The sequence below is a fragment of the Boleophthalmus pectinirostris genome, unplaced genomic scaffold (assembly GCF_026225935.1).
Source record: "Boleophthalmus pectinirostris isolate CB_2022bp ecotype Guang Dong unplaced genomic scaffold, ASM2622593v1 HiC_scaffold_15, whole genome shotgun sequence".
In the NCBI taxonomy this organism is placed as follows: Eukaryota; Metazoa; Chordata; class Actinopteri; order Gobiiformes; family Gobiidae; genus Boleophthalmus; species Boleophthalmus pectinirostris.
Genome location: NW_026571070.1, coordinates 31,019,933 through 31,035,371, shown reverse-complemented (window position 1 = coordinate 31,035,371; position 15,439 = coordinate 31,019,933). Strand labels below are relative to the sequence as shown.

Here is a 15,439-nt window from a genome sequence, read left to right as displayed (position 1 = left end):
AAATTCAGTTTAAATGTCATGAAGACCAGAGAAGGGAGATGTAACTCAATTAAAGATTAACTGTGCCCAAAATGTACAAAAAAACAACGTCTTGGTCCATACAGATCTATTATAAAAGCAGCAGGAGGATATGTTAGGACAGGAATAACTCTGGAGCACTGCAAAGCATTTAAAGTGAATTCATTTTGAAGTGTGCAGGACGTACGTTGTAGGCGTCGATGATGAGGTTGATAACGTTGCTTGAGTTGGCCGAGAGGGTTCCCACTGCAGACTTTGGGATTAAATTTTTCAGCTCCTAAAAAGAGAAAATCAAATTACTCTTTGTTGATCTTGTGACCACAGGAATTCCGACTGAAAACAGTGGTGGAGACAAGGGGGAATTTTACTCTTTAATCCATTTTGAACTGTTTTAGAGCATTAGTGCGTTTTACGAGCACTTCTATTATCACCTAATGACATCATGAGTTGGAACAGCGTGTTTTGAGCACAGGATTTGGGTTGGAGATGGGGTGGGGTCACACTAACACACACACACACACACACACACACATTCAAACTGGAACAAAACAAGGAAGTCAACCTGGACAGGACAAGAACTGACCCAGAAAAGTACATTTTGAATACCGTATTTTTCGGACTATAAGTCACTCCAGAGTAGAACTCGCACTAGCCAAAAAATGTATAATGAAGAAGAAAAAAACATATAAGTGGTAATTTTTGGGGAACTTTATTTTATAAACTAAGGGACCAGGAACTGATATTTTATCTTGAAAGGCAAGTTCTAGTAAAAACAACAGAATAAAGAACAACAGGCTGAATAGGCGTTAATATGTTAACGTCACATATGGACAGTTCTTCAGATAATTATAGCATAAACAACAGAACATAAGTTTACCAAACTCTCCATTTCACTCACACAAATCACTAAATCCATTGAATCCATTGAATTCTTCATCCCCGGTGTTACTTCTGAGGAACTTTGCAACTTTGGTTGTCTGAAGTCCATGCTTTGTTATGCAATGACTTTCAGGGAAGTTGCATGGTGCATCCTCCCAGTTGCTGTGAAGTAGACTAGACCCTCTCACAGCTGTGAGTCTAAAAATTCGCACCGGATTTTAAATTGCAGGAAACACCCAAACCATGAAAAAGTGTGATTTATAGTCAAAACTATATGGTAATATAGGACCTTAAAGCCACACTGTGTAACTTTTCTAATGAAGGACCTGCCATCTGCTTGTCTCCATGGTTGTATTATTATTATTTTTACCTGCAAAGTTCCACAATATGGCATTAAGTGTATCCATTTTGTAATGATTCAATCAAAAGCATTTTTATTGCTAACAGCTCATTTTTATTGTACCATTATTATTATTATTATTATTATTATTATTATTATTATTATTATTATTATTATTAATAATAATAATAATAATAATAATAATAATGAATAATAATAATATCATTTTAATGTTCATTTTAATTTAATTTTATGGACACAGCAATTACATTGGACGAACCCAATGTAGTGTTTTAAATGTAAGAGTAAGAAATGTGAATTCTCTGCACCTGTCCATGTCTAAATACTTGATCTGGTGGTATAATCTTTTTGGTGTTACGTCTCACTGTGTAACATTCCATTCAAAAGAAAAACATCTCCATGGAATCGAGGATTTACACTCTCTACCGGTAAAATTCCACGAAGCAGCTTTAAATAAATCTAATAGTTCTCCTCCCCTGCTGGAAAACAACATTTGCAGTCCCCTCTTTGACCTTTTGTGCCTTGTCTATTTTAAATCAGGCCTAAAATTGTAGCGCTGGTGTTATTCTTTGTGCTTCTGTGTCGAGACATAATAAAACGGCTGTTTATCAAATTCAGCTGTGAGAGAGTGACCCGGAGAGGCAGCTCTGGTGAGGTTAGGCCCTGCTACTGGTAACTGGAAGCAGATGTGAGGTGCTGAGTGCAGGTGGAGAGTGTTAGAGTGGAGCCTGGGCTCAAAGTGCAAACGGCAGGTTAGACTTCTCTTTTACTCTTTTCACTTTACAGGTTTACATTATATTTAAAGGGCCAATATTACACTATTTTATGATCTATGTTATAATGTTGTTTCCTCGTTAAAACAGACCTCAAGTTGTGTTTTGTTCCATTCATACATGATTAATACACAAGTTTTTCTCTCAGACAGAAAACACTCTGTTCCACCTTGTGATGTCATGTGGTGATACAGGAAGACCAATCCAGTCCACTTTATTTCTATAGCACATTTCACAAACAAACAGTTTCCAAAGTGCTGCATACATACTAATAACAACAATAATATATGTATATACAGGTTTTTTGGACTATAAGTCGCACTTTATTCTTGGTTTGGGTGTTTCCTGCGACTTACACTCCAGTGTGACATATATTAAATTTCAGACTGACAGCTGCGAGAGGCTCTAGGCTTGTGTATCAGTTTTTTGATCATGTCTTTGGGAGAAAAAGCTGCTGTCCTGCTGTAAGTAATAAAATATGCAGCAGAAAACTGTAATCGAGCAGCAGAAAGAAAGTTTGGAGTGAGCAAGAAACTTGTGAGGGACTGACGGAAAGCAGGAATGGAGAACATGGAGGGTTGGATGGAGGGTGCTCCATGTAACTTTTCTGAAGTCACTGGATGACAAAGCATGGACTTGCAAAGCATGGAGTGTTATTATTATTATTTGCCTTTCAAGATGAAATGTCGGTTCCTGGTCCCTGATTTTATAACATAAATTTCCTCCAAAAAGTTCAACTTATAGTCAAGTGCGACTTGTATATATTTTTTTCTTCTTCATTATGCATTTTCTGGATGGTGCGACTTATACTCTGGAGTGACTTAAAGTCCAAAAAAGATGGTAATATAATGATAAAATAAACACTCACATTTAATAATACTAGTCTTAAATTAATAAAACCAGTAAAATAAAATAAGAGCAAAAGCCATAGAGCAAAGGCCATAGAATAGAAATAAATAAATAAAACCAATAAAATACATTAAAATAAATAAAATAAAGACACAGAAGTGCTTTAATGTGCTTGTAAACTCCATACAGCTTCACTAGAATAATTTTGGATGATTTCAGCTCTGGAGATTGTCACTTTGAACTGAACTAAAGGTGAAAAGGTAGCTGTAAACTTGAAAACTACCACTTCATGACATCACAAGGTGGACTTTATCTTGATCATTTTTTTCTATTTACTTATTTTAGTGAAACTGGATACGGTCAGCAAATATATACCTAGAGTTAATTCTATAATTGTTTCCAAGCAACCATACTGTTAACAAGGGCCAAAACTTGTCTAAATTGTACAAACTCAGGGACCACATTTAGATGAGATCAAAACATTGTTCAAAGTCATTGCTGAGTGTGTGCACCGACTCTCAGATCTGTGAGCTGTGGTGAGCATCTTGTGACAAACCAAACCTTCTATGAATGTCTATGGGTAGCGGTTGGCCTACTCTATTTTAGAACCCAGCACTACTTCCTGTATTTTTGACTTCTCTTCCTAAACTTTTCACCACAAACTGTCACTAAACGGATGTAAAACCAAGTCCGAATTAGTAGAACCTGACCTGGTACACGGGCTGGAACTCCTCTGTGACGGCGAAGATGGTCTGGATGTTGTTGTCGCTCAGCTTCTGCACCAGATGAGCGATGGAGGGGTAGTCCTGCACAGAGAGAAGACACATTTAAACTAAGAATCAAAATTTTAAGAAGTTTTATAGAGCTCTGGATTGTGACGTCACACCTCGTAGAATTTCCAATCAGCTAAATGTTAAACCCGGAGATATTTGAGATGCTACTAAACTTGGAGTTAATTCAAAGTACTCTGACATTATAGGGGGATAGATGTATTTACTAGTAGTAACGCACCATTTTTTTGCATTATTCCACACTTTTGTTAACGCCTTTTTATTTCTAATGAACCTACACCATTAATAATAATACCATATTTTCCAGACTATAAGGTGCACCCTATTATAAGGCGGCAGTATCAGTAATGTTGAATTCTCTCATCTATTTTCATACGTAAGGTGCACAGGATTATAAGGAGCACTGAATGAAACAAATGGACAACACTTGAGACTGATCTCTTAGTCCAGGCGTCCACGATCCATTTCCAGATCGTGGCATAATTCGCCCGGCGTTGCCTAACTGTCTTGGTGAATACGTATTATGAATGTGAATGTGGGTGGATCATTTAAGTTTTTTTTTTTTTTATTTCCTACAAGGATGACTCAAAAATACGTTGAGAAATAATGTGTTTAATGCAGCTTTGAGCACATTTGTTTACATTTTACAGAAACAAAACTCAAAACCACATGGCTAATTTGCATAAACTATAAGCAATGAAAAAAACTGCTCGCTTTTTGTGTACTGATGTGGTTCAGCTTTTGTCAGACTAATTCTATGAGGCTCCTGACTACCGTAGCTGTAATGTTCAGACAATCCATCAATTGGTGCGGCTTCGTAGTTTTTATAAATAAATATTCTGACAGATTTTTGAGCGCTGTGTACCACATAAAGTCTGTTCGAGGTCAGTAAGCACAACCAGAATGAATACAGAAGGCACACTGGATTATAAAACGAGCTGTCGATTTTTTAGAAAATTAAAGGATTTAAAGTGCACCTTATAGTTCAAAAAATAATACACTGGACTTACAGAGCGCTCAAAGATGCTTTACAAACAAACTTGAAGCAACACCCTAGAAAACAGGGGGAACCATGGGAGGAATGCCAGATTGAACAGGTGAGCTTTTAGTCGTGATGGATTGTGGGAGCGAGTTCCAAATGAACAGTCCCCCAAGGTCCGGTGCTTTGTCTTGATGTGGGGAGTGAGTGAGGGAGATAAAATATACTTGCCTATAATAAACCTAAAATAATATACCGTATTTTTTGGACTATAAGTCGCACTTTTTTCATGGTTTGGGTGTTTCCTGCGACTTATATTTCGGTGCAATTTAAAAATTTAAATTTTCAGACTGACAGCCACGAGAGGGTGCTCTAGGGTCGTGTGTCAGTATCTGCTGCTCCTGTTACTCCTGCACTGTCACTTCGCGCCCTACTGTACATGCCTCCTGTAGAAATAGCTGCTGTCTCGCTGTAGTGAAATAGTGAAATATTCAGCTGAAAATGGTAAGCAAGCAGCAGAGAGAAAGTTTAGAGTGAGTGAGAAACCTATGATTGACTAGCGGAAAGCGGGGATGGAGAACACAGCTTCACGGTAGCCGGGCAGATGCGCCATGTAACTTTCCGGGAAGTCACTGGATGAATCGACAAAGAATGAAACAATCGAAACCATCCTGTCAGGATTCAAAAAGGCCGGAATAATTCTAACTGGAACTGATGCTGAGTCTGACGACAGCGACACAGAAGAGGAAGCGGTGCTCCATTTACATCATGGATCTACGGTTTATCTCCAGAGGTCACGCAGAAGTGACACCAAGGATGAAGAATTCAATGGATTTAGTGATTTGGAGGGAGATTGTGAGTTTGGTAAACTTATGTTATGTTGTTTATGCTATAATAACTGTTAATATGTTACGTTAACATATTAACAGTTAACATATTCTGTTGTTTTTACTATAACTTGCCTTTCAAGATGAAATGTCAGTTCCTGGTCTCTGATTTTACAAAATACATTTCCACAAAAAAGTGCCACTTATATTCCAGTGCTACTTATATATGTTTTTTTTCTTTTTCATTATGTATTTTTTGGCTGGTGCGACTTCTACTCCGGAGTGACTTATAGTCCGGCAAATACAGTAATTATTTTAGACACAAATTTTAAGTTAGGTTCACTTCTAAGGCCTGTGTAAACCTTCGTTGCTTTCTTACGTTTAACCAACTACCAAAACATGACCAACTCCTGCACACTTGAAGAATGTCTGAAACTCTCACCAAACTTAAACATTATTACTACGCCGTTTATAGTAATTACAAAACTGTTTACTATGCGATAGATTTCCAATGTATACACTACAGTATCACGGTTTGTGTGCATATTAGCTTTAGAGTGGTAATGAATACACAGACGAACACTTCCTTTCACTAGCTCCACGCTGTATTTATGTTGGAATAATTGGTCCCCGGCCACACTGTAAATGTTTACAGTTAGCAGATGGATTTGTACTGCTCTGTGTCATGTTGCTAAGCTGCTACCATAATATAATGCAACAGTTCAGATATGCTTCCTTATTTGAATAAAAATGTGATAACAACAACATGCGATGTTTAAATAACACACTTTAGCAGCACTTACGGAGTTAATGGGTCCAGTCGCCGATCAAATTCATCAAGCTAAATATTTGTGAATTTACCTTTTGGATAGTTTATGGCAAAGTACATGGCAATGGGAATCTGGCTCTTGTCTACCATCTGTGAGTATGACATCATCACATTCTATCCGAAAACCGCCAAACCACATTCCTGGATTTCCTGGGAATTTATTTCTGATTAAAGTGGAACTAAACACTAAATTCAAGTTTTTTTCGCAACTTATGACTTTAATATGCTTTAAATCAACTGTTCCTAGTAATTTTTGCAAACTTTCTTGCCAACTATGTACATTGGCAACTTTCTGCACCAAAACGCATAAATCCAAGTTTGTGCTGCCTCCAATTTCAAGTACTATGTGACATCACACAGGACTGTTCTGCAGGTGTTCTCATATAAACACTAGCTGCAGGGGCGAAGTTTGAAGTGTGGATACTGGTTAGACCAGGGATCTCGAACCTTTTTCCTCCCGTGAGCTACTTTTACAAAACGAAAATGCCAGAGAGCTGCGAGTTTTAGCTGTCACAAGAAATTGAGCCACGGCGAGCCTTAGATCAGGTACAGTTAAATGCCTATAAAACATAAACCATTATCCATTTATTAGTGTACAAAGTTAGGAATCAAAAGGCATTTACCATATTTTACAAGCTATAAGGCGCTCTGGATTATAAGACGCATTAAATGGTCTATTTTCGAAACTTTTTTCACAAATAAACCGTGCCGGACTTTAAAGGAAACACAACAGTGTGATGGGTGAGTGGTTTTGTTTGTTTGTGGCGTTCACGGTGACTCTGGGCTTTGTTCAGTTGTGGCGTGTAGGGAGGGTGCTGTCTGGGACCAACGGATTGTCGTTTCGCAGTGACTCAGTTGTTCAGTTGTGTCTAGAAGTGGCACATTGCACTCGCTTTTTTCGATTCGTTCCTTCCGTTCTGTTCCTTGTCGGCGTGGAGTGATGAGTGTGTCTGTGGGTGTTTGTTCTCTGTGCGGTCGCTGTCTGCTCCGTGTGTGTTTGTGTGTTCTGTGGGTGGTGCGGCTTTGTAGTTTACTGAAGTCGTGCTGGGACACCCGAGTGGATTCGTGTATGGGGCGCTCTGGATTGTGGCGCGCGGTCGTTTTTTGATGGGGTTAGAGGCATAAGAGCGCGTCTAATAGCCCGGAAAATACGGTAACTAAACACATTTTAGTTATTCAGCACAATACGTCAAATTCAGAAATCCTTTGGCGAGCTACTTGGAAGGGCGTGGAGAGCTACCAGTAGCTCCTGAACTAGAGGTTGGAGACCCCTGGGTTAGACCAATCACATTGTTCCTTATACCTCCAGACCCCACCCCTCGTCCTCCTCATTGTCCACTCACTCTCTTCTTTAGTTCCTCCAGGTATTGGCTCTATTCACGCTTACGTCAAAAACCAAGAAGACGTTTGGAAACATGCGATGACAACGTCCAATGTAGTTACCGACACTGAGCTCGCCGACGGACTGTGAAATCCATGGATTCAGCAACCTTTAGCAGCAGTCTTCATAACCTGCCAAAGCTTTGCATGGGGAACATGGAACAGACCTAATCGCGATCTTTGATGTCACTTAGAGGCAGCTCAAAACTAAAGAAAGCCTACAAGTCCTTTGTAAAAAAGTACTTTAGCTACCAGGGTAAGTATTATTTGCCGTCAAGTTGAGATGAATACGTTATAAATTATTTAATTAAACACAACTTTGATTCTGCATTTATAGCTAGATCTAAACGTGAACTCCATGATTTGTAAACTGAAAACTGAGGTATGGTTGGAATTGTTGATTAGTCGAACATGACGGAACACTAATGACGTGGAGATTAAGAAAACTTTTTCTCATTTTTCCTAGATTTTGTCAGACTTACCACCCCAAACAGAGCCCGCGGGAAGTTGTCATCGCATGTTTCCAAATGTCTTCCTGATTTGTGACGTAAGTGTGAACAGAGCCTATTGCCCAGTTCAGCAGCTTTATTTGAAATGCAGTTGTGAGTGGAGTTTGGGTGTTTAGTCCCACTTTAAAGTACCCCACAAACATCATAATAATCATACTAGTAATTAGTCATACAAGTAACAGTTGTCTCCTGATTACAGTAGTAGTACAGTAGCTCAATTCTGCAGCTCATGACTCACATAGTAGTGGCTCATGGTGTAGACATTGTTCTCCAGGTGACATTTCCCGTCGTTGGGGAGGACGATGCCTCCCAGTTTTCCATCTCCAGCAAAATGGAAGCCAGCGTCTGTGGAGAAGACCAGGAGGCGGGTCACGTTCCTCCAGCCAATCAGGTCCTGCAAAACAACACACAATGGAATAAATAAAGTTAAATGGTTAATTAAAAGGTTCAAAAATGTTGACTATCTACTTGAAGTCCAAAGTTATTCCTCACAAACTTGTGCATTCCAAGCATCATCACGTTGAATTTATGAGCGATTTTCACAACTTTCAGAGAATCTGCCATTACAATAGAGCTAACAAACTAGTATGCACTTCCTGATTATCGAACAATAAAACGCAATTAGATGCAGATGGAAGTACTGCAGATATTGTTGTACTTCCTTCACATACAGAAATGTTTTTTCAATATCACGCAGCCATATTCATAACTTTTATTTAAGTTCACTAGTTGGATTCACAAATGGAATGAAGTATGTATTTTTTTATTTGAAGTGCTATTTGATTACTCTTCTGGTTGTTAATTTAGCGTGAAAAATAAAATAACAAAACTCACACACATATGAAAACATTTGAGTAAACAGATGAGATCTAGTTACAGCTGCTTCAATAAATATTTCTGAGTTGTTGTTTTAACTAGCGTATTGCACAAATGTATTTTTATGGTGCATTCAGATAGCACTGAAAAATGCTCATAAAGGTGAATTTTAACAGGTCACATTAAACTCTCAATTTATTAGACCTACTTCACAAATCAGCTCGTAAATTCTCTCATAAAACACCTCATATAAACAGATGCTTCAAGTTAAAACAGTGAAACATTTTTATAGTGCGTCTTACCCCACACACGGCCACTTGCATGATGGCGTCAAAGCCCCCCTCCGGAGAGTCCAAGTTCCCCGAGATGTGCTGCTGGCCCACCAATGTGTTGAACTTCTTGCCGTCGCTAGTCAGCTTCAGCACGTTCTTGTAGCTGAAGGGGCTGGTGCAGTTTTGGTCGCCCGTGCACGGGTTTAGCAGTTTAGCCGGGGTGGTGCTGATGTAAGGCATGACGGTTTTCTCCACAAACGAACCAAAACCTGAGAAGGAAGAGAAAAGAATGATTTTATTTTTTTGTTTTGATAAATTAAAACTTTATGAGACAACAGACACCCAAAATGCTTCTGGAATTTGGAGAGTTGAACAGAGCAGGGGCAGTCAACTTGGGTGGTAGTGAGTCGGCTTGGGTTACAATAAAACCTGACACCTGAAAATGCTGGAAAGTAATAATCAGCTGGTTGCCCATTGATCCAAAGGTTGGTGTATTGAGACCTCCTCCCACTGGAGAACTTGGACAAGTAGCTACTACTAATAGAGAATCCTAAAAACAACATTTTACACTAATCTCTACTGCATAAAAGAAATGAAAACATATTAAGAAAAAAAAAAATCTGTAAATTTGATTTGATAAACATTTGAAAGTTGCCCCCAATCGTGTTAACTCTTAATTCATCAGACAGTTTCACTTCATAGAAACCGTCGCAGCATTTGGATTCGTTCGCTCAACGGTACTTTTTTTATTTAACAAATTGTTGCTATTTGGTTGTGACATATGTAATGCGCCGCTAACGGGGCTAACTGGTATATTAAGCTTTTCCCAAATTCCGAAGGAAGAAGGACAATAACGTCTTTCCCCTTGATAAAATTCACCAAACATTCTCTTTGTTCTGGACTTGCACTTCCGGGGTTTTTGCAAACCGTCTAGTGCAGACATGTCAAACTCAGGCCCAAGGGCCAAATTTGGCCCACAATATAGATATATTTGGCCCACGAGATCATGTCAAATGTGTATTAGAGCTGGCCTGCCGGTTGCAGACATTATTTATTTAAAGTGTTGTTGTTATTGTATGTGATGCTTGTTCTAGAATCAATGTTTAAGCAAAACTATTTTTAAACATTTATTTTAATAAGAAAAGGTTTAACATTACATATCTCGAAAGAAGAGAAAACATATAAATGTTGTTGAAAATTTTCAATAAATATTTAGTTTGGCCCACGACTTAGTCCCACTTTAATTCTGGCCCTCTGTGAATTTGAGTTTGCCACCCCTGGTCTAGTGTATTCTGATTCCTGACCTAGTCGCTGAAGAGAAATGAATGAAATTGAGCGGCGGCACTAGGTGGCGCCAGCCTTGCTAGTTCACTCTATAATCCAGGAAAAAAGTTCAAGTTGAAAAGCTGAAATAGTCTGTGAATATAAGTACTTGGGGACAATTATTGACATTGCTTTACACTTTGGAGCACTTTTTTGCAGTTTTCTGTGTTTGGTTCAAAGACTTTTTGGACTTTTTTTTGTTCTTTTTAAGTGAACTCCTGTAATGTCAGTAATCTATGGTCAGTTCTTATGACTATGACATTTAATTTACATTTTATGTTGTCTTTTGAATCAGTGCCCTCTCTGTGTCCAGTAGAAATCATCGGGCCGGGTTGGTGAAAGTGGCAGGTTAAATTATAGGGTTACCGCAGTCCCAGCTGCATTACGTTTACAGCAGAAGGGTGATTTGCAAGGCCCAACAAATAATGTAGAGCCCTGAACCGGCTCTTTGAGGAGTTTAACCTCATTCCTTCTAAGAATGTGCTTTTGTAGCTCGGGTCAGGGGTGATGCAATGTGGTATCATTTACTTGAATAATGTTTGTCTATTTTTACTGACTGTACTTCTGCAGCTTTGAGCCTGAGCTTAAGATGTCATTTAGTTTTGTATTGTCCTGTATGTGTACTGTATGTCTGCTGCAAATCAATTTCCCTTTGAGACAATAATTAAGTTGAAAGTCAAATCCCATAATTAGCCATGTGGAAGTCATAATTTTCCTGCAAGTCAACTCTGTAACCTTTGCATCAATATAAATTAAACCATGTTAGAAAAGCACATGTTGTGTCAGAGTGGGCCCCTCACCTATCCTGAAGTCTGACGTGATCTTTGACATCTCCAGCATCAGGCTGGTGCCCAGGTTCTTGACGTTCTCCAGATCGTCCTTCATGGAGTAGGACAGGTCCATGAGGTAGTACAGGTCAATGGGGTAATCCTCGGCACGCTTGAACTTCAATGTAAACGACTGGGGCTCACCTAAACAAAGATATTTTATTTTAGTAGTACAATCAGGGACATAGCTACCAAGAATCATAGGGAAACATCTTGCTTGACACTATCCCAGACACTTGACTGTCATGGTGCACTTTTAAGACAGTCATAAAAGCAAATAGTAGGCAGAGATGTGAAAACTATAAGGAAACAACCACATAACACTCCCAGACCGTAGTTTTTGCGTCATGGTGCAAAATCACAACGGCAGAAAGCACTAAGTGGGCTGGGCTAAAAGTTAAAACTAAATCATGTTCCTGACTCTGGTTTGAAATGAAGTAGAGGCCCTCTAATTTCAAAATGCAAAGAGCACTTAGATTGGGTGCTTCCAACCCTAAGGAATGGCTGATGAAAGAGCCAATTACCACAGCTTTTAGCAATGTGACACTTGGCATTCTGAGACCATAAATGTGTGAATGTAAATAATATGGCTGTTATGTTTTTGGTTGATTCACGTCTATGTCATTATTTCAGGGTTAGAGTCTCAAAAATTGATTTGAATTAAAGTGAATTTGGCTATTTGTGCAAGTGAAAAAAGAGCATACACAATAAAAAGTAGAGACCCATGAACTGATCCTTGTGGTACACCCATATTCACATTGTCAAAAGGAACACTAAAATGTTTTCCCTCCAAAGCCATAATAAGTATTCAAAATAAGCAGTGTGATACCAGAGCGCAGGAGGAGGTTGATCTTCTGCGGCTGGATCTGCGTGATGTCTTCAGGCTCGAGTTTCTTCTTGTCCGGACCCTTGCCTCGGTTGGTCACGGCCTTGTTCTTGAGGATGTTCTGGTCTCCTCGTGGGTTCTCGATCATGTCCTCTGTGCATCCTTTGTTTTTGAGCGATTGGATTTCGTCACAGCGCGTTGACACAGTTTCACCTTGTTTCAGGAATTTCTACAGACAGCAAAGTTAAAGAGTTAGAACATTCAGTCCAATGACAAAAAAAACTTTGGTATCATATTTAGTATGAGTTTAACATCTGCTGCAGTGATTCATGATGGAAGTGGACTCAGATTTTCAGTTCTTCTTTCTGCATAACTGGACAGGGTCAGAATACCGTTTAAGGAAGTAACATGAAAACTGTAGAAAATACTTATCATCACGGTAAAGCTAACAACAACTAGCATGATAACGCCCACTTCCTGATTATCGAACAATGAAACCCTTTATAATTACAGCACATATAGATATATTTTGAACTCAAGAGCTGCTTACATCTGTACTGGGGCAAGAAAACATTTACATGGAAGAAAATGGGTACAGGCCTTTAATTTACTACAGATTTAACGTATCGAAGTGGTTCTATATTTAGGTCCTTTAAATTAAACAGTAAACCATTTTACCAGTATTGTTTTATTGGTTTAGGGGTAATCCTTGACAACTGTTGACAGCTACTTTTATTCAAGTTAAATACTTGAAAAATTACTTATTATTTACATATTTGTGTTAGTTGAGAACATTTTGAGATGAAATGGTCCTTATTTCATACAGTGGTCACTAAGCTTAAGTATAGAGTTTGATTTATGCATTCATGGGTGCATTCGTATTTAGGCTACGTTTAGATAGATAGATAGACTTTATTTGCACATATATTAAAAACAACATTTTGAACAGATAAAAAGCCGAAATGACCATCGATCATCTCCCTTATAAACATGATTTGATCACAACAGTCATGAACATGGTGACGGTCTGAACAGAAGATGCAAAAGTGGCGCTGGTTCTTCACTTTTTGTTCTGCATTTAGACGAGCATTTTCGAGAGGAAATCTGCATGCATATTGTGACGCAAATCTGTGTGGAATTGGATTGGGTATGCATGCATATCCAGTAGTATCTATGCATATTCAGTATCTATGCATATTCTATATATTCGTATATTCATTAGAACATACATTAGTATATTCAGTATCTCTGCATATTCTGTACATATGTTGGGAGCCTCCTGTAAGTTTATTAAGTGTAAGTCCGACGCATGAAAATGATCGGACATGTTTCTGTGTACTGTATGTATGTGACATTAACGTGTACACGACGTGAGCAGATCTGACCAGAGTTTTGTGTCTTGGGCAGTGTAGATGGAAACATTACGGTGGAGCATATTCAACTTTTCCACTCTGGAGGGCAGTTTTACATTTTTGTGTTTTTAAGCCCCAAAAACGTCATCACATCTAAACGAAAGACACTTCAGATAAAATATTAAGCGTTCTCGTGTAAACAGGCCCTTACTCACATTGCACAAAAACGAGTACAGAACTGAGACTAGCCCTGGACTTAAATCTAGTCTAGACGAGGACTAAACCAGGACTAAAACAGGACCAAACCAAACTCAACCCAAGACCAAACAAGAACAACTATGAACACACCCTTTCACGCACACAAATTTTAAGATAAACTTAAACTAGACAAGAACTGAACTAGAACTGAACCAGGACTAATCTAAGAACGCTAATTCTTTCTATTGCAAACCACTCTAAAGTATAATTGACACTTCCATGCAGTGACAGCTCTGTTATTTATACATACAGGGTCTTTACACCAGCCACACTTGGCCCCGGCCTGGATGCACTCCCCGCAGAACTTGGCGTTGGCGCTGATGCACTCGTTCCCCTCTGGAAAAACAAAGAGAGGAGGAGGAGGAGAGAGAGTGAGTGAGAGTGAGAGTGGTGCAGGGGAGGCAGCCTATAAGCCCTCCGTGTTTATACATCACTGGGTCTGGAACGCAATAGGAAACAAGAGACATGGGCGGAACCTTCTGGCTTTTCCATTAGTCCATTGAAAGGTGGAGCGAGCTGCATCTCTGCCCGTTAACATCATTATACAGAAGGAGACATGAGAGTTTTCTGAATGTACATTTGTCATTCAGTGGAGTAGGTAGTAGTGCTGTCAGGATACAAAAACTTCATTAGTACAGAAACAGAACTCAGTACTCACTACCTCTTCTGATACAATGATGATAATAAAAACACTCTTTCTTCAGACAACAGAATGTGATTTGCAACATCAAATCTACTACTTTCTTATATTATATGTTATGTTATTACTGATATTATGTGTCCTAAGGCCTTATATGTGTGTAATTCCTCAGTAGTCCAGGTAGGTTCCATTGTTGGTTTATACTAGTTTATGTGTTCGTATACTTGTTCTGATACAGCCGGGGGTGTAGCGGGGTGGTACACAGTGGTACGCAGTCCACACACTTCTCCTGACATGGGATATAAAAAAATAACAAATATAAAATAGCTACAACTTAAATGTCAAATCGGAGCTACTGGCAACGGTGAAAACTACCTGGATAGACTCGTGATATCTGCACTACTGTCCTATAGTGACCTGAGACATGAGGGACCAGAATTGAACCAGGACTAAACCAGGACTAAAACAGGACTAAACCAGAATTAAGCCAGGACTGAGTGTCAGGGCGGGCCAGGAGGTGAGCAGTGTAGACTGTCGGGTGACCATAGGTTCTACGCCCCATGAGGCTAAACGCAATCGTAGCCTGATTGTGCTTTGCGGTCACCCTGCTCCATGGGCTTGGGGTTCTCTCTCAAGTCCAAGATTAGTCCTGGTTTAGTCCTGATTTAGACCTGGTTTAGACCTGGTGTAGTCCTGGTGTAGCCCTGGTTCAGTCCAGGTTCAATCCTTGTTTAGTCCTGGTTTAGACATGGTTTAGTCCTGGTTCAGTCCTGGTTTAGTCCTGGTTTAGTCCTGGTTTAGTCCTGGTTCAGTCACGAATCGCACACCCCCTCTTAAAAAATCTGGATACAGCTCAAGATCATTCTAACTCAGAGCTGAGCATTGTACAGCTCTGGAACCACACACTGACTCTGACCGGCCCGTTTAAAC

At 39.3% G+C, this 15,439-nt stretch overlaps 1 protein-coding gene across 1 annotated transcript in view; it reads right to left on the bottom strand.

Moving 5' to 3' along the window:
- The window catches only part of itgb1a (integrin, beta 1a), a 90,881-nt gene that overhangs the window by 20,508 nt on the left and 54,934 nt on the right, over window positions 1-15,439 (bottom strand). The window contains exons 3-9 of the mRNA XM_020930716.2: window positions 14,120-14,205; window positions 12,263-12,488; window positions 11,407-11,577; window positions 9,314-9,552; window positions 8,434-8,589; window positions 3,591-3,686; window positions 206-295 (exon numbers count right to left, since the gene is read on the bottom strand). Coding sequence (XP_020786375.1) covers window positions 206-295; window positions 3,591-3,686; window positions 8,434-8,589; window positions 9,314-9,552; window positions 11,407-11,577; window positions 12,263-12,488; window positions 14,120-14,205 — 1,064 coding nt within the window. The remainder of the gene's footprint in view (window positions 1-205; window positions 296-3,590; window positions 3,687-8,433; window positions 8,590-9,313; window positions 9,553-11,406; window positions 11,578-12,262; window positions 12,489-14,119; window positions 14,206-15,439) is intronic.